At 42.5% G+C, this 24697-nt stretch overlaps 1 protein-coding gene across 1 annotated transcript; it reads left to right on the forward strand.

Moving 5' to 3' along the window:
- Window positions 1–27: 27 nt before the first annotated feature.
- Window positions 28–14910, forward strand: st6galnac (ST6 (alpha-N-acetyl-neuraminyl-2,3-beta-galactosyl-1,3)-N-acetylgalactosaminide alpha-2,6-sialyltransferase). The gene is made up of 10 exons (XM_069664894.1): window positions 28–112; window positions 1167–1556; window positions 5938–6265; window positions 8739–8904; window positions 9881–10055; window positions 10501–10639; window positions 10729–10832; window positions 11474–11557; window positions 11776–11875; window positions 12304–14910. Exons 2-10 carry the CDS (start codon window positions 1405–1407, stop codon window positions 12472–12474), a joined length of 1419 nt encoding a protein of 472 aa, XP_069520995.1. The 5' UTR covers window positions 28–112; window positions 1167–1404; the 3' UTR covers window positions 12475–14910.
- Window positions 14911–24697: the final 9787 nt, after the last annotated feature.

The raw sequence follows: 24697 nt of genomic DNA on the forward strand, positions 1-24697 counted from the left end.
AGTGCAGCCGCTACACACTAGATGAGCCGGAGCTCCAAACTTAGAGGACTGTGTCTCCGTCTGAGTCATCATAAAGGACCGAGTGAGAGAAGTGAACGCAAATTTTCTACCGGTGAGGACTTTTCTCTTTGTTTCATACTTTAGTGCTACATGAGAAGAGCTTTGTTTTTGGTAGACGAGGACACCGTATAGAGGAAGACGGACTCAGAGAGATTGTAATGGTTCTGATGCATGTGTGTTTGTTTCCCTTTTCATGCTTCCCTCTGATTCTTTGTCAGCAGTATCTGAGATCATGAAATCACTTTTAGGAAATGTATTTAAAATAGAAAATAACTTTTTTTTGTTGTTTGAATATAAATGTCCCCTCTTGTGTTTCCTCTTATCAGACACATGGCAGCTGGGCTTATCACTGAATCCCTGTAACACATTCTTTCCATTCCCCGTTTAGCCCCAGCCAGGAGAGTACCTACTCACACACGTCTGGGAAACTGCATCACACACATTGTCATCAGCGCTGTTATTAGTTCCTTATTCACTTGTGTGATTACTCTTGAAGATTATTGGACTTATTGGATTAATGGAGCAGTTTAAGACTTTTATAGAAGTTAAGAAAGCAGATTTCTATCCTCAGGCTGTTTATTACTCTTACAAAGAGGTGAGAAGTGGAGAGGAGTGGTTCTCTCTGTGAATGCTAATGTTACCAGCTTCTAGTGTGACCTCCAGAGATACATTAGTTTGACTAGAACCCACAGTTTCCTGTCACTCTGTGACCGGCTTCCTGCCTTTCTTATTGCCTGCCAGCTGCGTTTGACTTGAGGTTTTTTTTTTTAATCTCATGTCAGCTTGTTAAGAGCCTGTTCAGCTCGTCTCACAGTGGTTTTGAAAATTTTGTTTTGCAGCTACAGTGTTTCCTCTTTTATATTTTGAAAGAGAGGAGATGAATGACAGCAGGATGTAAAAGGATATGAAGATTGTGACCCGTGCTTTGTGTTCTGGGGCATGAGGAAAAGGTTTCATTAAAAAGGGATTATTTGGAACTGTGTTTACGTGTTTAAGTTTCCGTTTCCACCCAACCCCCCCCCCCCCCCCCCCAGCCCCAACCGCCACCGCCCTAAGTCTTTGCCCTCGTTCCAACTTTCTCTTTCTATCTCCCTTCCTGCCTGTAGCTGTGCTGAGAGAAGAAGCCCACAGTGGAGTCCAGATCCCGCTGTGGGCTAATTAAATCCCCACCATCACTGACAGCCCGCCTTCCCTCCCCTGGTTGACCAGAAAAAGATGTCCTGAGGAGGTCTACGTCCTCTCCTGCCTCCGTCCTCTGTCTCCTCATGTTCCTTCAGGTGGAGCAGAGGGCAGGGCAAGCACACACAGCCTGCCGGTCGGGGTCACATACACTTTGACGGTGGGATGGCACTCAAGATGAATAGGCTGCTGCTCGGCTTGTTGACCGCCATCTCCCTCCTGTGTATCTACATCCTGTGTGTGAACCTGCAGTGGTCTCTGCCCTCGTCCTCAGAGCCTCTTAAATATCTTCAAGTCTTTTCTCAGGGAGAAAACAGGTGAGCGAACACGCCAAACCTGCACTGATCACAGGGCGATTAGAAAGTATAGGCAGTGCTGTCATTGGACGTGAGCTTGAATCACACTGAGATAACAATGTGATTCAGCTTTTTATTTAAGGTGCACTTTTAATTCAGTTTATTTTAGAGAGCGCGAGCAGGAAGGAAACAGTCTCTGCAAAGCATCTGACACAAAAATTACAGATAAGAAGCAGACTCTATTTAGCAATGCACTTTGATAAAGTATTAAAAAGAGAGTTGTAGAGAGTGAGAGTTCACGTCTGCAGAAAGTTTCTTTTTTAGAGTGAAATGGCAACTCCAATCATACATCAGTATTTCACTGTGATTGAAGGGGAACTTGATTTGACATATTTAATACAAAAGTTTTATTAGGTTTGTTCACTCGATTACCTAACAGGAAGCAATGTGAAAAAACAAGCAAGTAAACATCAGATAGGAAGATGTCTTGAGCTGCTCTGTGTGTCAGCAAACAAAGCAACGTGCCATTTGTTAGAAAAAACGCCGCCTGTGGTTTTATTTTGCTAGAGTCAGGGTTTATAATCTCTCCGAGGATCAAAGTCACGAGTGACAGCTTAAACTTCTCCTGTGAGATCAAGTTTGCTTGCTCCATCTGCGTTAGTTTGTTCACCTGCTGTATGTTAGGTAAAGGTTTTAGAGGGAGCGGCGTGAAGTTGGATAAATGTCCTCAAGTGATGTCACTTGAGTCAGCATCAGTTGGGGCTGAAGTGAATAAATTGTGTTGATTTGGAATTAGATAGATGTGAACTTACCTGACCTCTGCAGTCTTCTCATCTCTGCTGCAGACAACGTTAGCCGAAACTAGCATAACAAATCTGACAGAACTGTCAGTGGTTGGGTTGCATTGTGGGTAAAGTCGGGGCCATGTTTTCCAATCGTCTTTTTTTACTCTACGTATTCTGCTATCTTTGGTTCTGCTGCTGTTTGACCCTTTCCCTCCATACTTCTGACAATGTTATAGGAAATTTCTTAAACACATTTTCCTACATTTCCCATAACTGTGTCTGTCATCGGACGCTCTCTGTGTGAAAGTATTCGCCCTCGTCTTTCAAACTGCGATCCTCAGGTTTCTGAAGCAGCTTTTCTGTTCCACATTGGTAATCTCTTAGCCTGCTGAGATAACCCTGCTGACCATGGACCCTGATCACAGCATTATTGGAGTTATTTCCTCAGACTTAAACCTTCTCCAGAGACACAAACGTGTTTACACAAGCTGAGCAGAGCTAACAGTGGCAGGAAACTGTGTATGCTGTTCTTATCACCACGGAAAGCAGGACTTGGATGTCCTTATTTGTTCACTTATTCCAGCACTTCGATATTGTTAGGTGTCGGGGCTTTGAAGGTGTGAAAAGTATCTACAGGTCAGAAACTGATCATTAAAGTAACTCCTGTGTGACATGAACATAGCGTTAGACCTATTTACTTCCTAAAAACACCTTCAAATCAAACATAAGAATCAGACTTCTTCAAGCCCCTAAAAACCTGAATGTTCTCTTTTTAGAAGCTAAATGAGGGATTAGATCATTGGCCGACACAACAGTGAAATGTCTCACTGTAACAGTCATTTGACTGCATTGTATCCATATGTTGTTTCAAACAGCATAAATCACAGGCAGATGAGGCAGTTTTAGAATTGAGGTCAGGCCGAGCAGTAAAGAGGGACGGGGGCTGAAGGTCTGAACTCTCAGATCATGAGTGGTTTGAGAAGTTCCATGGCTTTTCTGTAACCAGCATTTATTCCCCTTCTACTTGTATCATTGTGGTTTTAACAAAGACGCCACACAGCGCCCAGGCTGCACTAATGAAAGAAAAAAGCCCCTGGAGTTATTTCACTGGAGGTGGTCACGCGTATGTGAAACGTAGGCTTTGTTATAGCGGGCAGAGCTCCAGCTTTAAAAGCCAGATAAGACGCATTAAGTCCCGGGAAGAAATGGAAAACATGGCTGAGTCTCAAAAGTCTGTTCAGACACTGGATGGTAAATTTGGGCATGTTGTGCTTGGAGGTCTCTTATTTTGTAAAAGCTCCTCTTTAATCTGAACCCCTGGGTGAAAAACAACCACACGAACATCCTCCTCACTCCCCCGCTGTGGCTCCTGTTTGAAGTGGGAGACCTCATTTATTTTAATGGGCTGTGGAGGCTTTGGAATTTAGAAAATGAAATAATCTTCAGAATAAAATTCAAATATTCTAATTACATGGCTTCTTTTAAAACGACCCTGAGATAAAATGTTGTCAGAGCACTGTGTGAATATTGAAATGAAATGTACTCTATAGTCAGGGCAATGGCAAGTATATCAACAAGATATATACTGTATATGCAAGAATAGAGGAACATAAACAGTGAATTTCTTGTAATTCATAACATTTTATTGAAAGTGGGAAAAATAGGAAGAAATATACACAAAAAAGTTTTTTACCTCCAAAAAGGTGGAAGGAAAAACTTAATATTCAACGTGTCCCTTAAAACAATCGTTATACATATGTATACTTATTTATTGGAGGGAGGGACAGAATTAAAATATGGTTGGTTACAATATTCAATGAATGCACTTTAATGTAAGTTTATTTTTTTCCTCTCTACGAACTTCACTAAGGTATAAAATACAAGCTGCGTTTCACTGACTTCCTGCTCTCTCTGCAGTTGAACCTTTGCTCTACGTTAACAAGGTCAGTTACTCTTTAAGTCAGCACTCTGTGTCTCATTACCGGCCTTTATGAGGTTTACTGACTGCTGGCAGTGACATCAGCAGCAGCTGGTGCGTCAGGCTGATAATGAGGGGAGTTCAGCGGGCCATGGTTACCTGAGACTGCAGCTTCTTCTCGGTCGTGTACAACTGGATTTCTATGTGCATCAATGACTGAAAAAACAGCAATCAGTGTTAAAATTTGGGGAAAAGAACACTTACTAGGATGGACACTTACTGTCTTCCTTAACTCCCTCCTTCATCTATAATCATCCTTTATCACTTATCTACATGGTAACAACGGCTACTGAGTGACAGGTGTGTTTGACAGCTCTGGAAAGCACTAGCACGTAGACTTTTGTTTAGCATTTTCTTTTGTGGAACTTTGGAACTGACTAATCGTTTAGTTGATCAACAGAAAACGTATTCGCATCAATATTAAAAGTATGCTCATGTAGGACTCCATCACTCCTAAGACTTGGATAGCTCAGGCAGCCTCCACCCTCTTCTTCATGGCTGTAATAAAACGCTTCAGTGTGAAACTGGGTCATAAATCAACTTATTTTTCTACATCAACTTAAGATCCTCCTGCTTTCCCACATAATGAATGTTATTATGTGGAAACTTGATTTAGGAGCTGGTGGAGTTGGTTACTCGTTGGGGTTTTTAGCCACAGAAAGTTTTCTTAGAAATAAAATCTGAATTTATTTAATGGAAAATGCAGTTTAATGGTTTATCCAGAGATATGAGGACAGTGTCTGATTCCCTTAAAGTTCATAGTAATACCTTATGCATCTGTATGTAGATAGAATGTAGACAAGGAAATAACTTTATAATTCCTAAATAAAAAGTTATTGAAATATTTCACCCAATGTTAATTTTTACCAAGTGTTTTGGGGAAAATAATCTTTATACATTAACTATTCAGGGACTCGATGTGTCTGTGTTCTGTATCTGTTGATTATTTGTTTTTAAAGTGATATATGAAACAACATAAAGCAATGAGTAAATATTGTAGTAATTATGCTTTCTTACTTACTTGAAAAGAGTAACACAAACACCGTCATAACTTTCTATTAAACATGAAGTTGGAGCGAGCAGCTAGTTAGCTTAGCTTTGCAGGCTGTGGCTCAGTGGTAGAGTCCGTCTTCCTTCAATGGAAAGGTCGGAGGTTAGATCCCAGCTCCCTCAGCCCCAGGCCACATGCTGAAGCGTCCCTGAATGAATGAATGAATGTGCTGGGCACTTTATGTAGTACAGTCAATTTACCATAAAGACTGACTGAGGAAATGGCTAACCTGTATCTGTCCAACCGTGATCCACCTTCATCTACAGCTCACTTATTAACACATCATATCTTCAATGCTGTTAAACATTATGTTTATTATTGAGTAGGCAGATTTATGTCATACAGAACGTGCCATTTTCCCTGTCTTTATGCTAAGCTAAGCTAACTAGCTGCAAGCTCAAGCTACCAATTTAAAGAGGGTAATCAACATTCTCTTCTAACCCTCATCAGTGAGCATGTTTCCTAAAATGTTGAACTGTTCCTTAAAGACAGCGTGTCTCTCCACATGAGGGCATGTTTGGTTTCAGATGATTTATCACAGCAGTGACTCGCCGGGCTCACCGCCAAATCCTGTTCTGTCTTCCACAGCGGCTCACGAGACTCCGAGGAGCCTCGCTTCAGACAGAGCAACCGCGACCATCCGCCCCCCGCCTCCACCTCTAACCCCCAGCTCTCAGATCAGCATGAAGACACACGTGTTGAACACAATCAAACTTTAAAGACTCTAACCTTCTCAGGGAACAATGTCCTGGATGTGTCAAAGTCCAGTTCAAAGTCGGTTAATGTCTCGGTTAATACCAGGACCGGCACCAAAGCCCCCACAGTGAAGCCTCAGCGGCCCGCACAGCCAGCCGGGCCAACAGAGCCTCCGTTCATCGGAGACACTTACATGAGTGAAGACATCCCACCACAAACGGTGAGTGCCGAAATGCTTGTTTTTATTTCATCTGTCTGTGAAGAATGAAAACCCTCATGTTTGTCATTAAAACATCTTTAAAATCCTTTACATCAACAGAAAAAACGATACCAATACACAGCCCTGCTCAGTTAATATTTTCCTAATGAGTTTATGGTCTCGAATTCTTGTTTCAAGTCTTCAGTACAGCATGATCCTCATTTAGTAAATTATGCTTCCATTTAGAGTCAAATAGAATATAAAGCAGGGTATACCTAGAGCATGGCTGTGATTGATAAGTTGTTACCATGGCAACCAGGACAGAAGCGAGATGTGTATTCATCCTCTTTGGATTAGATTCTTTAGTGTCCTCTCCAGGAAATGTGTTGCCACAGTCTGTACAGTGCATCTTGGACACATAAATCACATAGAAACCACGTACAAGGGAACATAACGACATGACACATACACATAACGGCATCTTCAGTTACCGGGTTGTGTTCTTTGATGATGCTATGGCGGAGGGAACAAAACTCCTGCCATAGCCTGCCCTTTTACAGGCCAGAGTCCTGCATCTGCGACCTGATGGAAGTAGGGTGAATTGAGGGGGTGTCCGGGGTCATGTGCAATGATATGTGCGCTGTGTGTGATGACTTTGCTGCTGAGTATGAGAGGTTGGTGGTGGGGGGGCAAATTATTCTGAAGGCTGTTTGTGTTACACGTATGATTCCGTCACAAAGATGGCGACATACTGCCAGAGCTGCTTTGGTTACCGGCTGCCATTGCCTGTGAAGTAATTATCACTGCAATGAATTGTTAGCGCAGTATCCGGGGCTTGCAAACCGTAATATTCATGCACTGTTTGTTTCTTACGAAGGTTTCAGACTGTTTTAGCGTACTAAATGGCATGTTAGTTTGGAGTTTCAGACACGGTGATATGTGGAACATTCTGGCAAAAGTTGGTGCAGGTCACGTGTCTCTTCCCTGTCCCTGTGTTAGATTGCTGTGATTCTGATGCTTCAGTGCCAAGTACACGAAGGCGGTTTCTCAGTACTTTCTGTGCCTGTCTGAGGCTCTCAGTCCCAAACCTGCTGGTTCTTACTGTTGATGAAAATCTTTAAAAACACCTCACAGATATACAGTATGGTTTATTGTTTAAAAAAGGCTCATTAAATTCTGGTCATTGTAGATTTTAACAAACATCACTGTAACAGCGGGAAATAATAAAGCTCCAAATGTGGATCAATAGACTAAGTATTTGGGTCAGCAGTAACGGTGTGTATGGGATTGAGTCAAAGCAAACTACAGTGGTAATAAAGGAACACGTCAGCACTACAGAGTGACTCATTGTTGTGTTGCTAATAGTCTTAAACAACAATGGAGCTCTTTTGCATAGAGGAAGAAATTAAATCTCTTAACACACACACAATTCTTATTAGCAGAAAGAGCTCATTGCTGCCTTTCAGTGGGATTTGTTGACGAGGAGAAAATGCCACTAGTCTAATGTTTGATTTGATTAATAGGAGAGTAACTAAACTATATATTTATAAGTTAATTTGTAATATTTGCTTGCTAAACTTGTGATGTGTGTCCCATGATGTGGTGAATCATGTGTGTGTTGCATCAGCACACACTTCTGGATTTCATCAGGCTGGAGATGCTGTCATGGGGCGGCTGCCACAGTTGCACCGGGTGGGTCTGTGTTCCCGGCTGCATGGAAAACAGTCTCCTACAGCCTGGCTCCGTTTCTCCATCTCCCACCCAATCCCGCAGTGTGTCAGCAGTGCAGAAGCTCCTTTTATAGAGTTGTTTCACTGTGAAAACACACGAGAGGAAAAGAAAACATTCCTCAAAATCTGCCTTTTAAGTGTTGAAACAGCTTGTGGTTGTGATTTGTAAGAGTTTAATGCATCCATGTGCTGAATTCTGAATCGTTTCCATGTGAGTTTCCTGCATTGCACACGCTGCAGTTTTGTACGATCCAGATTTTAAAGACTGTTAAGCTGCAGTTTAGGTTCTGAGCTGTTACATAAGGAGAGAGTGCACACAGGCCGGATCGATAATTGATTCCACAGAGAACCTGGGGCAGATAACACAATTAGGGAGATAAAGTTGCTAACAGGCTCAGTGCCAACTGTGCGTTTGCATGTGTGGAAGCGGTCCCTGCCTCCTCTTCTGCCCACGTGTGGTTTTACATTTCATGCATCAGCAAAGAGTGTCCCTGTTAATTTCATCATGAAGACTGAATATCTCTCAGTGGAAAAAAACTCTCCTCATTAGCGTTTGCAGACGTGTAATTAGGAGATAATTACCTCCAGTGAGAGTGTGGAGGTTAATACTGAGTCTGTACAACCTGCCAGGTGGAACTAATGATGCTGCCTTAGCAACGAGTGTGTGGGACAGTATCTGCATGCTGCTCAGTCTTGGGTGGTGGAGATGAGACTTTCTGTCTGTGGTTTGATAACGACACGGCTCTGTTATCTGCTTCCTCCAGGACTGCCCGGATGGTATCCAAAGTCATGTCACAAAAACTGAATTTGGTGAGCGGTTCCTGAAAACCCTTCCCGTCCTGCAGTGGGCCCAACACGTCACCCCTGAGCAGCACCGGCGCCTGAGCCAGTACACGGGAGCCCACGGCTGGGCCGTCCTCGATTACCAGAGTGAGTGTTTGTTTGTGTTTGATTCTGTTGCTCCTAAATATTTATTACACTTTTTTATTTTAATATGAAGAATTTCATTATTTTTATTTTTTGTCTTTAATTTTGATTATTTTTGTTTCAATTTATAGTTTTAAAAATGTTTGGTGATTATTTCCCGTCTGCTTTTTACATATTTCAGCGTGTTTTCGTCTTCAGGTGGTCGAGCCTAGTCTGCACATCTATGACTCTGCTGATCACTATACAGTCTGTGTGTATGTGTGTTGAAGTCTTTGGCCCATTGCACAACAATGGTTCTCATGTCAGTGTTACTAAAAGTACCTTGATGATATTTTTGCAGGCAGTTTGCATCTCCACCACAAACATTTGTGGTTAATTTAAATACGTGTAGAAAAAGAAGATGTACCATCATCCACATCAAGGCCACATTAAGGCCACAGTGACCTTGTGATAACGTGTGTTATGTAGGTACCCATCAGGATAAGACAAAACGAGAGTTGACCAACAGCCGAGTAATTCAGGTGCTGCAGCAGCACAAGGATGGATAGAGCGGCAGGCAAATAGAGAAAGAAAGAAATAGTTTGAAGTATAGAAAACATAAGAAGTTTAAACATCATTCAGAAAACTGCGATTAACAGAAATATAATTCAAAGCAGATTCTAAAAGAAGTGTTGTATAGACGTCGCAAATGATGTTGGATAATATGATGAGGACACGTGGGCCTCGTCTTGTTAACATGCTTATCGTGCTGAGATAATGGCCGCTTCCTGTCTGCGTGCCCACACACCGCAACGCAGCCGACCGCAGGGCTTTTCTGTCTTTCACACCAGTCGCAAATATCTGAATCTGTGGGCGGATGAATTACGTGGCACACAAAATAAATCTCTCTGTCGGCAACAAAATCTTTTTCTTCCGATATGTGAAACCTTTAGGACAGTGTTAAATACGTCAGATTAATCCTGTTTTTCTGTGTCAACAGCGCTGGTGGAAACTCTTTCTGTCCTCAACTCTTCTGCTAACTGGCGTTTGTTGGACGACTGGAAGGATCGCGGCACTAAATCAGAGTGCATCCGCTGTGCTGTGGTGGGGAACGGAGGGATCCTGAAGGATTCAAAGAAAGGGAAGGAGATCGACGGTCACCACTATGTTTTCAGGTAGATACAAACTCTTGTTTATTAACCCTCCAGTTAAATTAAAAACAGACAATCAAACATCAAATCCATTGCGTTGGTTGGTTGAGCAACAAAACAAAAACATGTTGTTTCTGAGCTGAATGTTTGCAGTTTGTTTCCAGTGTTAAGCTGGCTTAAGTCTGTCTAGAGCCCTAAGCAGGTTTTAAAACCCCCACCCCAAAAAATCTACAAATATGCAGAACAACCGTTCTAACAAACACAATCCTTGAATCACCATTCTGTAACGTATATTATGGAAGTTGTTTGTAAAAAGGAAATGAACACTCGTCAAACTTTAGATTACAATCAGTGAACTTGTTGTAATGCACCCAATTCCAGAGTTACTAACAAACATAAAGAGCCAGAGCGTGATGAAGTTCTGTTCTGTCATCATGTTTATGTGCTTGTGGACACTTGTGATCTTCAGGACCAATGGGGCGGTCATTAAGGGCTTTGAGCAGGACGTGGGGTCCCGGACCACCCACTACACGTTCTCCACCAACACACTGATGAACTCCCTTAGGAGCTACGGAGGTGTTGGTTATCAAGGACCCCCTGTGTCTAAGGTGAGGACAAGAAGTGAAACTCTTTCCTGCATGAGCTGCTTAAATGGTGACATGAAGGAGTCTCATGACACTCTGCTGCTCTCCAACAGGAAACACATTACGTTTTCTTACCGGATCATGACCGTGATTACCTGCTGATGAAGGCCGCAGCCACACACACTCTGGTGGAGAGAGGCAAAGAGCGGGGCAAGGAGTAAGCGACAAATACTGTTCTTATATACTTGATGTTCAGCTAGGATCTCGTCACAAGCTATACACATTTACGACTCTTTATACTTAAAGCAGCTGGAAACCACAAGCTGTTTTAATACAATATTTATTCAGATGTTTACTGTTGACAGAGGATAGATCCTGTTGCCTTTTGAAATGACATTTGAATAACAACGTATGAGTCCTCTTACAACCTAATCGACTGAACAAGAGTGCACTCACGGGCATCTGTCTCACCTTGTATTTATGACGAGCAGCTTTCTTGTGTACGATAAGATAAGGCTACTTTACTGTCCCCTTCAGCATGCGTTCAGCTGCGATCACTTTACTTACTAACTAACAAAACAATACACGCTTACATCCTGTAAGCGATAATAGACATGAAAACACCTGAATTATTTTGAATGATATCATAAAAGTGCTGCTGCTTCCCTCTAGAGAAGAGTTCAAGCCTCGCCGTGTTTAATCTTTAACACGTCCATATTTACAGTCTGTCATGTGTTGGAACTGTTGTGGCCATTAAGATAAAGGAGTCCTGTGCTGACCTGAGCATCTGCTGTAAATATTTATATTCACATTCAGTGCATTGTTACGGTACACGTCAATGTCATCTTTTCTCCACAGTCCAACCAAGTACTTTGGGCAGGACGTGTCAGCAGAAAAGTTGAAGATGTATAACCCCGACTTCATCCGTTATATCAGAAACAGGTGAGTGAATTGCCTGCAGAGAAGAAAGACGGGGCTCGCATGTCAAACGGTTTAGAATGAGATAAAAAGAGAAGACGAGGCTGAAAGCAGAGCGCTGCTGTGACAGAGTGCAAAAGAGGACGTCAAAGACACTTTACTGTTTGCGTGTGCAACTTTCTATTTCCCCACTAACCACAGTTTCCTACAGATTTATTTATGTTATATTTTCCTCATTTCAGATTCCTCCGTTCGAAAGTCCTGAAAGGCCATCATAAGAACATTTACCGTCCGTCGACAGGAGCTGTGATGCTGCTCGCTGCTCTGCACACCTGTGACAAGGTAAGGCCCCTCATTACTGCACATTACTGTCAGCTGGCTGCTTATTTACTGTGGGACAAGGCTGCACTTGCCTGATAGCGTGAGAATGTTTTGACTCGCAGCAGTTGGCCTTGTAAATGCAAAATCAGTGATATAATGGAGCCTTTAGTAGGGGTGGGGAACGACTGAATAAAACCACAGCTCTGTAAGAGGAAAGAGCGCACTCAGGATATGTGATAAACCTTTGCCAGCTGTGTGGTGTTTTTATCAGATCACAGAAAGATTCCCTCCGATGTCAAAACCTGTTTGTCCACCTGTCTGTGGTGAGGGTGAAAATAAGCTGAAAGTGAATCAGGCTGCGGGGGGCGAGTCAAACTTCTACTTTAGTAAAGAATGTCTGTATTCCCCCCCCCCCCGACTCTGTCCTTGGTGTGTCCTGTATGATAAAGGTGAGCGCGTACGGCTTTATGACTCCAGACTACAAGGAGTACTCTGACCACTACTACGACAGAAGTTACCACAAAGTGGCTTTCTACATCAACCACGACCTGCAGCTGGAGATGGCCCTCTGGCAGCAGCTGCATAAGGAGGGACTCATGCGACTCTACATGCACAAGTGAGCGCAGGTCGACAACTAATGACGTCATCCACTCTCTGCAGGAGTTACCGTTATTGGAACATCATAACAGGAACCCTGCAGTGTCTCATAATGCTTGTTCACGACTCTTTGAACTGAGCAAACAAGGCCGTAGCACGTTTTCTTTCAATGACGAAACAAGGATTCTTTTAAAAGGAACAGCTGCTCTGATCATTCACAATGAAGATTTAATTTTATGTTTCATAATCTGATTTTATCCCAGAGACATGTTTAAGGTTATCGGCACGTCAGATAGGATAAAACCAGACGACACATGCGTAGAACATTTGGTTCATCGTGGACTCTGCACCTTGATTTAAACTGAAATATTTTAACAACTATTTAAAAGACTGACATTTAATTTGGTTTAAATATTCAAGTTCACCAAAGGATGAATATAAATGACTTGGTGATCTACAGATATCTCACCTAGCCCCTTTTTATAAGTTGAATATTGAATATTAATTCCCATCGGCCACTGCTACTTTGTTTAGCTCCAACAAGCTAATGTTAGCATAATAACATGCTACTGTCATTGTGCGCATGTTAGCATGTTAGCAAGCTAATTTTAGCTCACAGCACTTCTGTGTCATATTGTGCAGACAGTAGCTGCGTCTCAATTCAGGGGCTGCTTCCTTTGAAGGGCACGGTCTGCAAAGGAGTCATTCGTAGCCTGTGTAGACGCTGAGGCCGAGCTGAAATGAGACGGTCTGCTCTACAGAGGATTTCCTGTTTGCGTCACCAGCTGTTCCCGCCCTTAACACCAGACGCGGCTCCTGACGCTTACCAACAGGTAGCTAGCTGGCAAACCAGCTAGCACACTTAATGTTGTGCAACTTAACCTTTTATTTTAAAGATAATTTATTTCAAGGCTCCTTTTGTTTCTATAACATTTGTATCGCTAGCTATTAAATTGACTTGAAAGCAAACATTTTTACATTAAAAGTGTATTCTTCGGCCTTTTAAGAGTCAATGAATCTCGGGATACGTTGGGCTGCAAAGGATGCACCCGATGGATCCCTCATGGCCCGGGAAAAGGAGGATACATTTGCATCTGAAGGAGCCTTCGACGCACAGCTGTGACGCAATCAGCCTTGAAATACGTCCTATGAAGTATGCAGCCCATGAATTGGGACACAGATAGTTTTTACTATCTAGCTAACCTCCAACTCTGAGCTTAAATTCCAAGTCAGAGATAAAGAGAATATCTGACCTCATTGATATCGGCAACTGAAAAAACGAAATGTTTAAAGCAAATTTAAACGCATTTTTTGCACAAACAGTCAGTTCATATCGGGTTCCACTTGTAAACAAACCTTATCACTAGATAAGCAAAAAAGAAAGCTGTTTAAATTGTATGCATGTCGACAAAACTACAGCCAGGGAGTAACAGTCTAAATGTGTGAACACAGCCAGCAAATGTTCCCACTCCTCCTGTTCTCATTACATCTGCGGTGCCTTCTGAGTGTTGCTGCTGTAGTAAACAAGGTCATATCCAGGCACTGCGCTTTAAAGTGTAGCTAACAAACTGAAATAGTCATTGAAAGCTTTTCACCACAACTCCTGTTTACTGGGAGCCTTCAGAGCGTATCATACAATCAGTGAAGGTGGAGTTTCTTGTTAGTGTGATACAGTGTGCTGTAAAGGGACGAGACTGCAATTGCCACTGTCTTAAAATACCCCGCCCTAAATAGATGGTCAGAGCTGCTGGCAGCGGCCAAAGTCTATTCTGACATTTACTCACATGATGTCCTCTCTGTCTGTCTCTGCGTGTTTGTTCTACTGCTGAAGGCAACACAAACCGCACTCAGTGTGTCTTTAATGTTCAATCAAGTGTGTTTCGTTTAAGGGACTTAACTTATTTTTTCTTGTTCTTATTTTTGAAGCACACAAGTGTACTTTTTTTTTTACAAGGTGCCACACTGTGATGAAAACAGCACTGTGGCTTTCAGTGCCTTTGAAATGTGAATCAGTAGTTTGGATGAAACTTTGTACCTAAAGAGGATGTTTCTGAGGAACACAAACCAGGAAGTCAGCGGCCTTTTCCTTCTGGATTCGGTGATGTTCACCGAGGACTCGACAAGTAAAGCTTGTTCAGCCGCACACCTGGACTCCTCTGAGGTGTGATAGAATCAGAGTCCATCAAGATTAAGTGTCACAGATTATCTTTCTGCAAAATAACAAAGAGGTTTTCTTTGGTACGGACAACAAACCTAAGAAACCTAAGACGCACTCTAAATCAGGGAATATTTGTATTTAAAAATGCAATAAAAAAAAATCTAATCAAATCACTACATTGCAGACAGTGATCAGCCATCTGAAATACTGTACTGTGTTTAGAAACTGTAACAGGAAGGAGAGACCTTTATAGTGTAATTTTTGTCCTTTTAAAAATCTGTATAAAAGGAAACTGATTTTATCTCAGCCTGTGTTTTGTGATTCCTTCTTGGTTGAAACTTGCAGGTCCCATGGAAGGTGACTATTGTTATTTATGTTGTGGAAATGACTGTGAAAACTTGTTCTACTACTAAAGGGAAAATGATGACAGTAAAATGGCATATTCACAGGGCGCTGGTTTAGCTCAGTTGGTCGAGCAGGCGCCCCATGTACAGAGGCTACAGACCTCGACGCACTGATCACACGCTCGACTCCCGATCTGCCGATCGTTTGGTGCATGTCATTCCCCACTCTCTACTCCCAACATTTCCTGTCTCTCTTCATCTGTCTTATAAAATAAAAGCAAAATCCCCCAAAAAATATTTTACCAAAATGGCATATTTACATTTTATTAAAACCAGCTGCATGCAGGTGTAACCGAGAGATCAGGGCAACAATTTGAAAATAGTAAACAAGCTATTTACAATTTTAAATAGAGAATGAATCATATTACTTAATTTCAACACTTGACTCAAAACATTTAATGTCATTCGGACCAAATTGCATGTTTTCCAGATAAATTGCACCAGTACCAAACTGTCTTGGTTTCAACATCCACCAAGACACAGGAAGTCGGCCATTCTTGAGTTTGTGAACGCTGCCTCGGTGAGAACGTACATTCAGACAGCAGCTGCCTGTGAGCGCCTCCTCTGTAATTTAAGCAGACAAACATGCTGAGATCAAGGGTTAATCATTAGTTTTGGACACAATGCGGTCAGTCACTAAGGTCACCATGTTTAAAACGACTTCAGTTTTTCACAAATTATTCTTCTGTTTTCCTCCCTCCATTCTCAATCCACAGAAGGAGGAGGAGGAGTGGGAGGAGGAGGAGCATTCTTTAGGGCCAAGCTGGTATGCAGGGAGGGGGACACACAAAGCCAGATGTGCATAGTGTGGTGTGGTCTGGGTGGGGGCTGCAGTAAGGAGTCACCGAGGCCATGAGTCAGGCTTGGCAGTGTGGCCAAAGTGTCTGGCAGCAGGGCGGCACAATTACAGACTGCACTTCTGTGTGCAGCCACCTTCCTGCACGACAACAAGGCCTCTTTCAGACTCCATTATGAGCAGATGAACGTGAGAAAGGGAACAAATTATTAGTTTGCCTAATGTGGATCCATGTTTGCATAGGTTTCCCATGACAGCAGGTGCAAAACAAAGAGCTTGCACTTTATGATGCTGAAGGTGTGTCTGCTGTTCAAACTTCCTGACCTCAGTGAAGATGTGAAATGAATCATTTTGCATCACGCTGAGCTCATCTTCTGTCCTCACAGCCTTTAAAAAATCTAAATCAATCATGAAGAGCAGAGAAGCAGCTTTCACGTCTGCATTACAGTCATCATAGAAAAAGTCAATCAATGATCCAGCATTGTGAAACAGAGCTGCAGTTGCTAAGTTACTGACTGCTGCCCTCTAGTGGTGATAACACATCGGTGCACCAGAGACGGCATCAAGATATCCATATGAATACGCAGCTCTTAATTCCCTCTCCTCAGCGAGTGAGGTATCTGCAGAATGAGTTTTAAAAGGTTCATTATTACATATAATGAATAGCTTGGATTGACTCTGTACATTATGCTTTAATTACTTTAATAGCTTTAGTCCCTAGTTTCCCTCTTTCCTTGCCCTCTTTCTTCCCTTCTCTTCTATATTTCTTCTCTCATTTAACTCTAGTTTCCTTCTTTTATTTGTAATGTTATGTTTCTTTATTTGAGCGGGGACTATGCACAAAGAACATTAGCCCTAAAACAAGAAGAGATGTGTCGCAACAGGTTTTAGCAAATTGATATTTTCCGTCCGTAGTCCCTGCGCAGCTAAGTAAAATAATAAAATATTGAGAGGACATAGACGTTATTAGAAGATTAGACATTAAAAGAGTACAAAATACACTCCCCGCCCACCAAACACACACGAGATTACACACAGAACTAGACGTTAAAAGAGTACAACCTGCATGATTTTTTTATCATTTAGTTTGGGCATGTTTTTATATAAGAATAGTTATAAGACTGTTTTACCTGCCTAACTTGTCATGCAGTACGTACATTTGTCAGTTTCTCATATTTCTAAAATTTGCAAGGTTAAATTTTAGTATATTACACAACTTTTTAATATGTTTTTTAGAATTAAGAGTTGGATCAAGAGTGACACTCAAATATTTCAATGTTTCTGCCCGCTGACACAGATGTCAGGACAGTCTCTTTCCAACATTTAGAGTCATTCAGCCATTTAGCGACAATTTCCAGTTCCTTTGTTAAATTTTGTGGCAACTTCTAATGCGTTTTCCCCATGTGTGAAAAGCACGGTATCATCTGCATACATCAAAACTTTAACATCATTACAAACAGAAGGGAGATCATTTATATATATATATATACTGAAGAGCAGTGGTCCTAAACTCAAACCTTGTGGCACTCCCATGGTACAGGTTTTTAGGGGTGATAATTTGTTGTATTTCCATGTTTCATCGTTGCTTTAGTCCCCTTTTCTTTCCGTCCTTTGTCGAACGAAGGAGAAAGAACAGAGGCCGTGATGTTGGGCGGAATAATAAAACAGTTTGACTCTTTTGTCCTCTGTTCTTAACGTCTTTTCTCCCAGCGGATCTTAAATTATTTACAAATTGGAGATAGAAGATACAGAGCATCAATAAACTTCAGGCTGTTTGCCGGCTTTTTAATCCACCTGCAGAGAACCTGACATTTACGGTATCTACTTCTTCATCATAACTGATTATCCAAGTGTCTTCTATTTTATTAATTTTGTGGCTGACTCATAAGCTTCTTAATCATCCCTGGCACCAGACATTGCCCCAGTCCAAACCGATATGACCTCAGTGACTCGTTTAAGAGATTAGTCACAGCTGTGTTACTCATGCTGGGGTAGGTCACGGATATTTTGGGTCCTTGTCTTAATGTTGTCTGTCAGCGCTGATCTCAGAGGACACGTGAGTATCAAAGACAGAGAGGGGGGATGTTTCAAGGACTGCATGTTATCATTGGCATGTATGTAGTGAGCAGCACAGACTGCAGCAGAGGGTGGAAACAGGCTGCGAAGCTACTCAACACAAAGTATTTCTGCGTTTCCACCGGCTGTTTCATCATTCCTCTTCTCCTCTACCCCCCACCCTCCAATTTCACACCAGCATTTGCACTTCAAGAACTCTCTTATCAAGTTGAATGTGTGCTTTTTCTAATTGGCCAGAGGTTATAAAGACACGCCACAGATCAAACAAGACCATGCAGCTCTCAGTCTACACGATCTGAAGAGAGAAAAACAGAGAAGGAACCACGGCTTGTTTATAAGCTTGACAAATTAGCACCATGACGGCAACACAGGAAATGTGTCAGCCAAGGAACTCTGCAAATATTGGAAATCATTACCAGTTAAAGGCAAATCCATCCCATCTACCATTCCCTACTTATCCTGTCCTGTCCCGCTCACCAGATTCAAGGTTTCCCGGTGCAGCTCCCCCTCCCCCTCTCTCCGTCTCTTATATATTAGAGGGATGTTTCCACCAGTGGCCTTGCACCCGTCCTGCTCTCCTCGCTGGAGCCTTCTCCATTAAAGCCTTGGCTCCAGCTACTGCAGACAGGACACATCTCTCCAGATGCACTGGGACATGGCCCCACATTAGGCCCGTTGATGGGGTTGAACTGGAGGACAGCCTTGGCACAGTCCTTGAAAATCTTTCATAATGTTTGGTGCATCCAGAGACAATCAGAGACAGAGCTGCAGATTTATACAAGTCATTACTGAGATGTCAACAACAACTGCAGCACAGCAGCACCTTTAACGCCACCCCACTAATAGCTGTTCTTTTGCACAGGGAGGTAAGGAGGGACTTAATGAGCGATTTCACTTCCTCGTTTCAATAAAGGATGTTTGGCGTCTTCTCTCAAGGTTAGCTGTTAGGTTAATGGCTGAAAGCTTTGGAGGAGTCTAACATCACTTCTGCCAGAGTGTCTGCCAACATTACACAAAGGATTGCTTCTCAAAGCCACCAGACTCCATTGACAGAAACAGTGATTTTACCTTGCAGAACACAAGTTGCTTGTACATCGCTGCCTTGATTGTGTTGATTCAAAATAACCATTTAAAACAACAAAGTCCCACAAAACAAACCGACTGAGACATCATAAGACCAGCATCTTCCATTTTCTGCAAGCCAAAATGACTTTTTATGCCTCCACGCCTAGATTTTGGTGGTCAAAGGTCAAAGGTCAAGGTCACAGTGATCTCACGTCCATCCAATACTTGTGAACACGATATCTCAGGAATACCTTGAAGGAATCTTTTAAAACTTGGCACAAACGTCTACTTGGAGTCGAGGATGGACTGAGTAGATTTTGGTGGTCAAAGGTCAAAGGTCACTGCGACCTCACAAAATACGTTTGTGGCCGTAACTGAAGTATTCATTCGTAATTATAGCAAAATTTCACACACATATCTCATAGGTTTAAAATGATAAAGTGATGACATTTTATACCCAAAAGGTGAAAGGTCATCTTCACTGTGACAGCATGATACTTCATATTGTCACTCCGATCCAGTCCTGATTGATTCAGAGCCCATGGTACGTGTATGAATCCAGCCTTTTCACTTCCTCTCACTGGATGGCAGCAGGACAGGAGGCCTCCTGTTCCTCTGTAATCCACAGCGAGCTCTTTGATCTGCTGATATTGAACTGAAGGTGATGATGATTGCATCATGTGTCAAAGCTCTTCATCAGCACCTTCTCCTCCTCTGGAGAAATAGTCTCTAAGTGAGGGCAGCATGTTTCTCACTGGAATCAAACATTTCGTCAAAATGTACACTTCATACCTTTTGTTAAATAACTCAACATCTAGAGTCACAGACAGAAAGTAACTTAAACTTGACGAGCTGGCGGAGGCAGACAACTGCAAGCCGCTAATTCTAGCTTTAAGGGAGTCTGGTGGTTTTGAACGGAGCGACGTAAAGGCTTTTTCAGGTTAATGGATGGGGATTCTACCTTGACCAAAAAGTCCTTCTCTGCAAGGATCCTTCTGTTGTCCGAAGTTGACACTCTAGAGCCCGTCAGTGACAGATCAACGACTTTTAATTAGGTGCATTCTCCCCCAAGAAAAACATTGCAACCATCACATTAGTCATTTACATCCCACAATCTGTTAAAAGGTTTAAAGATGCAGGCTCTTCTTTTTGCCTTCTTCTGTTCAGTGTTTGTAAAAGAAGAAAATAAAGACTACGACATGTCTCGCCAGGTTTCTTCTCTCCAATTTCACCTCTCGTAGCTGAATGAGTCTTTTCTTTGTGTGATTCTGACAGAGAATCCGCTGATTTTTATTTCTGGGACACTTGAGGCTACTCGGAAAGGTGGTGCATGTTAAAGATGCAGAGCCTTTTGGAGCGGTCTGTTCCTAAACCCCGACGTCCCCGATGTCCGACAGTAACATCTGTAGCTTCTATTTAAAGGTGAGGAAGTGTAACTTAAGAGCCGCTCTCGTTCTGAGTCTTTTCCACACACAGCATCACCACAGTGATCAGACATCACGGTCACAGTGATTAATCATTTCAGTGGAGGGCCCGGCTCCCTGCCAGCAGCACCACAGGCAGGTGATCAGGTTGCTCCCTGTTTCACATTCACCAACAACATCAGGGCAGAGAGCTGGAAGACAGATACAGGGATGTGCACAGAAAGTCTTCTGCAACACGATTATATAACTCAGCTAACGTGCGTTAAATAACATATGAGCAAAGAAACACTTGTGGCCTTGTTGGTTATGGATCAGTGATCACATCAGAGCAGACGATGCCTGCAGCATCCCCTGCACACAGCTGGGTCTGCTGTCCGTGAGAGTTCCTTTTGCAGTGTTTGTGTGTAAGTGTGTTCCTCTGAGAGGTTATTTATAGACGAACAAGAGTCCGCAGGCCTGCTGAAGCCTCTGAGCTCAGAGTTTGACTCCTGCTGCGTATCGATCCAGGTTCTGGAATCAGATTCGTGCCCTGCCATGCTGGGTATCAATATTTAAAGACCACCAGAACAGACAGGAGCGGCTGCTTGTAAAGAAGAAGAAATCATCCGTCCAGAAGCAGCATTCTCAAAGCTCAGGAGACGTCTTTGGGTTTGTGGAAGCAGAGGATGCTGTTCGAGTTTTCAAGTTTCATATTTAATGATTTGAACAACACAAACAAAACTATATTTGAGTTTGATGGATATCTGAAAGCAGCAGGATTACACGGTCGCTTCAGGCGCTCATTTTTGTTAGAATGCAATTTCTTCCCCACACTTGCAAATCCAGTAAATCTGCGTCCATTCACAGCATGAAAGGAGGAATTTACCCACGCCACACACACATGCACACAAACATAGGTGACACAGTTTTTCTAACCGACACCAGCTTAAAAGATTAAGCGACCTGTGTTTGTGTAGGGACCCTTTCATCAAGCCATGTTTTGTTGGGCCGCACTCCGCTGAAGCCTTCTTGTTAAATGGCTCTGACACCATTGATCTGCAGGTTCGATATCCCCTCTCAGATTGCTGACCTGTTATACAGTGTGACGGCTTCACTTCACACGAGGAAGGAGAATTAAACACCGAAATCTTTTAATTCCTCAGTCTCTCTGCCCTCTTTTTTATATTTTAATCTTTAGCGAGAGGAAAGGCGTTATTAATCCCATTAAGATCCCTGAATGTTGAGGGGTGGGACAAGCCTCTGAGTCTAATTGAAATTGACTCCATAAAGACCCGTTCAGCTGAGGCGTCACATTTAACAGACACACATTAGCTCGATGGATTAGCAACCAGCAACAACTTCCTAACGATGTGTGAACATGTAAAGCTGTGTCCTGTCGCAGAGCAGTTTGTGTTTCACTGCTGAGCTGTGGGTGACAATATGTCTAATCATGGATGCATTTTAATCCCTGCAGGATACAGCATGTGAAATATTTAATGCTGTCATTGGTAAGACTGTCGAACCAATCAGTGCAGGATGAGGTCACCAAACTATTCACACTTCCACAACAACAAAGGATGTAACCTCTGTGAAAGGAAGCTGGAGTAATAAAACAAACATTTCAAACACTGAGGTTAGGACTGGAATCGAACAATGCACGAACAAAGAAGGAACTGACGTCAAGACCAAACGTATAAAACAAAGACAGCTAAAAGACCAACAAACAAACAAGAAAAATATGGGTTTATTGACTGTAAGAAATATTAATATTTCTATATTTTATTTCGTTTTGGTTGGACATGAAGAACTCTGGCTCACACTCCAGCACAGTAGGGGGCGGTATTGCACCTTAAATGCTAGTTGCCACTTTTAATTAAACAGAAAGAAGAAGAAAAAGCTCAATCAGCTCCAGGAAGTGGTTGTTTTCCAGTGGATCACAGTGCAGGACAGGGTGGTGATGGATGGAATCAGGGTGCTGTCAGAGGTGAGAAAAAAACCCAAACATTTTATAAATAACACAATAACACAACAGGTGGCCTGGTGTGCTAACACGTTTGGTACAACATGCTCTAAACATGCAGTTCACTAGTTCTCTAAGTAATTTATTGTTGCAGGTTAAAATCCTTCATCTGGTTAATTTTCATTGAAGCATAAAAAGAGTGTGATTCCTGTGTTGGCTGGAGCGGCAGACTGTGTGACAGCCAGCAGGGTCTGAGCGTGTAAACAAGCAGAATTAGTTTTGAAATGTAAGGCAGCAAATGAACAATCTGCTGTTTCCAGAAGCAACACAACAAAGCCTCTGTTAGAATCAGTGTGACAGACTCATATTAAAGCTGGGAGTTTAACTCTCCCCCTGCAGTCAGACTGCAGCTCCTCTCCCTCCCTGCAGAGTGACTGCATGTCTGTGACCTAATGACTGCTGCCCCTGTGGACGTTGTTTCTGCCTGCAGGCCCCTGAGGGAACTCAAACATTCATACACATGCACAAACATTTTAGCTTCCTGATTACTCCTCCTGTCTGTCCTCTCGTTATCTGCTCATGCAGGGCAGGAGGATTTGAGCGAGCATTCCCGATCGATTCTCTGGGCGTGCACAAGCGCTCTCCTCCCCTGCAGATGTATTATTGCTGAGTCTACATCTAAAAGTACTTCATGATTGTGTGTGAGTGTTTCCCTCTCAGACTCGCAAAATGCGAGCCAGACTCTGCTGTCACTGTTGTGTCCATTTTATAAAGTGTTTTTTAAATATTGAAGTAGTGTGAAATCATCAGAGGCCCAACTATTGGGTATTATTAAAACACTCAACGATGGGATGTTATTGTGATTTGAAACGTAACACCGTATGCTCTGTTTGCATTGAAATGTGTGACCTTTTGTAACAGTAGATTATGTCCCCGAAAGAAACTTTTCTGTTTGATTTAAAAGGATTCTTTTTTCAGATTTTTCAACTCATGTAAATCATTGTTATTGCAGCAAATTGTTATTGCCTACAAAGTCGTTAAAACCTGCAGAAAAGGTTGCATGCGTCTGACAAACCGGCCTTGTCCATGACAAATTTCCCTCCGGGGACAATAAAGTTTATCTGTCTTATCTTACTTTACATGCTACGTAGATGTAATGAGTTCAGACTGTACTTTTGAACAAAGCAACTCATACAAATGTTCTGCAGCTGCTTCAGCACCGCAGGGATTTTAAAGTAAATTAAGATTAAAACTATGATGATGTCTCCATCTTTGTGTTAGCCAACTTCCCACCAATCCAGCTGACCTCTGCTGACCTCACAAGGATCAGCACAATGTCGTGCACTGAAAAAACAATTGTTTGTTTATTATTGTAGTTCCAAAATAGTTAAACTTTTAGCAACATTCCCGTAATAATTATTAACAACAGATAGATACTTGGTGTCTGTGTGGTGATACAATCTGGCCTCACAAAATATCACGATTTTATACTTTTTTGCTGTCTGGTGAAATTCATTTGAAGAGGTCACAAGTCACCAAGGTTTTGAGGATACAGCAAGGAGCCTTCATTAATGTGCATACCTTAAATTTACAGAGCTACACAATCTCTCCATTTATTGATTGTTTGGCTACAGCGAAAGCTTCAGAGCCTTCAACAAGTATCTCAGATGTCAGCTCCTCAGGAACCATTTAACACAGCAGCGCTTTCAGAATGACCACATAGCAATTTTAAATGTTTCCAACGCTCCTCTGACGGGACTTCACAAAGCCAAAGAGTCGTAAAATGCTCTCAGTCGACAGAATACATTTCTAAATTGACACTAAAGCGTTGGAGTTACAAGCTCGGTGGAGCGGATCCAAGCTCTTTTCTTTACAGTGAAAGCGAGAGGAGAAACTCGGCGTGTGCAGCTGCCCGGTGCAGAGTGACGGAGACTCCGGGGGGAGCTGTTGAAACTGGGCCTGACTCCTGCTGCAGGACTCTGCTATTCTCCCTCTCCTCTCCCCGGGGACGGCTCCGAGTTGTGGGGTGAGGATGGAGATGGATGGTGTGTTGGGGTGGACGGCTGTTTAAATTCCACCAGAGTAATTCCATTTCTGCTTCCCTCAACACAAAATATGCATTAAACTCCCAGCATGATGTGATGTGCACATTGCTCCTCTGCTGGGGGGGGACAGGTGTTATTAGCTTTGTGCATGAGCTGAATTAGCAGATAAAAACATAAACGTGCAGTGATCCACTGTAATTTAACCTCATCATATTTGATGTAAGATGTGAAGTGACTGGAAAGCACAACCCCAGAAATCCATCTTATCCTCTCCTTGCTGTTTCCAGGGAAACAGCAGACATGCAACGCGATGTATCAGAGAGCAGAAAATGACGTGAC

The sequence above is a fragment of the Semicossyphus pulcher genome, unplaced genomic scaffold (genome assembly GCF_022749685.1).
Source record: "Semicossyphus pulcher isolate SPU_LCO1_2020_fin unplaced genomic scaffold, fSemPul1.0.p SCAF_16, whole genome shotgun sequence".
In the NCBI taxonomy this organism is placed as follows: domain Eukaryota; kingdom Metazoa; phylum Chordata; class Actinopteri; order Labriformes; family Labridae; genus Semicossyphus; species Semicossyphus pulcher.

Excerpts from the sequence above, each read along its gene's own strand:
- st6galnac (XM_069664894.1), top strand. The coding sequence starts at position 1,405 with ATGGCACTCAAGATGAATAGGCTGCTGCTCGGCTTGTTGACCGCCATC. Across the intron at positions 8,905-9,880 it reads GGCCGTCCTCGATTACCAGA|CGCTGGTGGAAACTCTTTCT; the intron begins GTGAGTGTTTGT and ends CTGTGTCAACAG. Across the intron at positions 10,640-10,728 it reads AAGGACCCCCTGTGTCTAAG|GAAACACATTACGTTTTCTT; the intron begins GTGAGGACAAGA and ends GCTCTCCAACAG.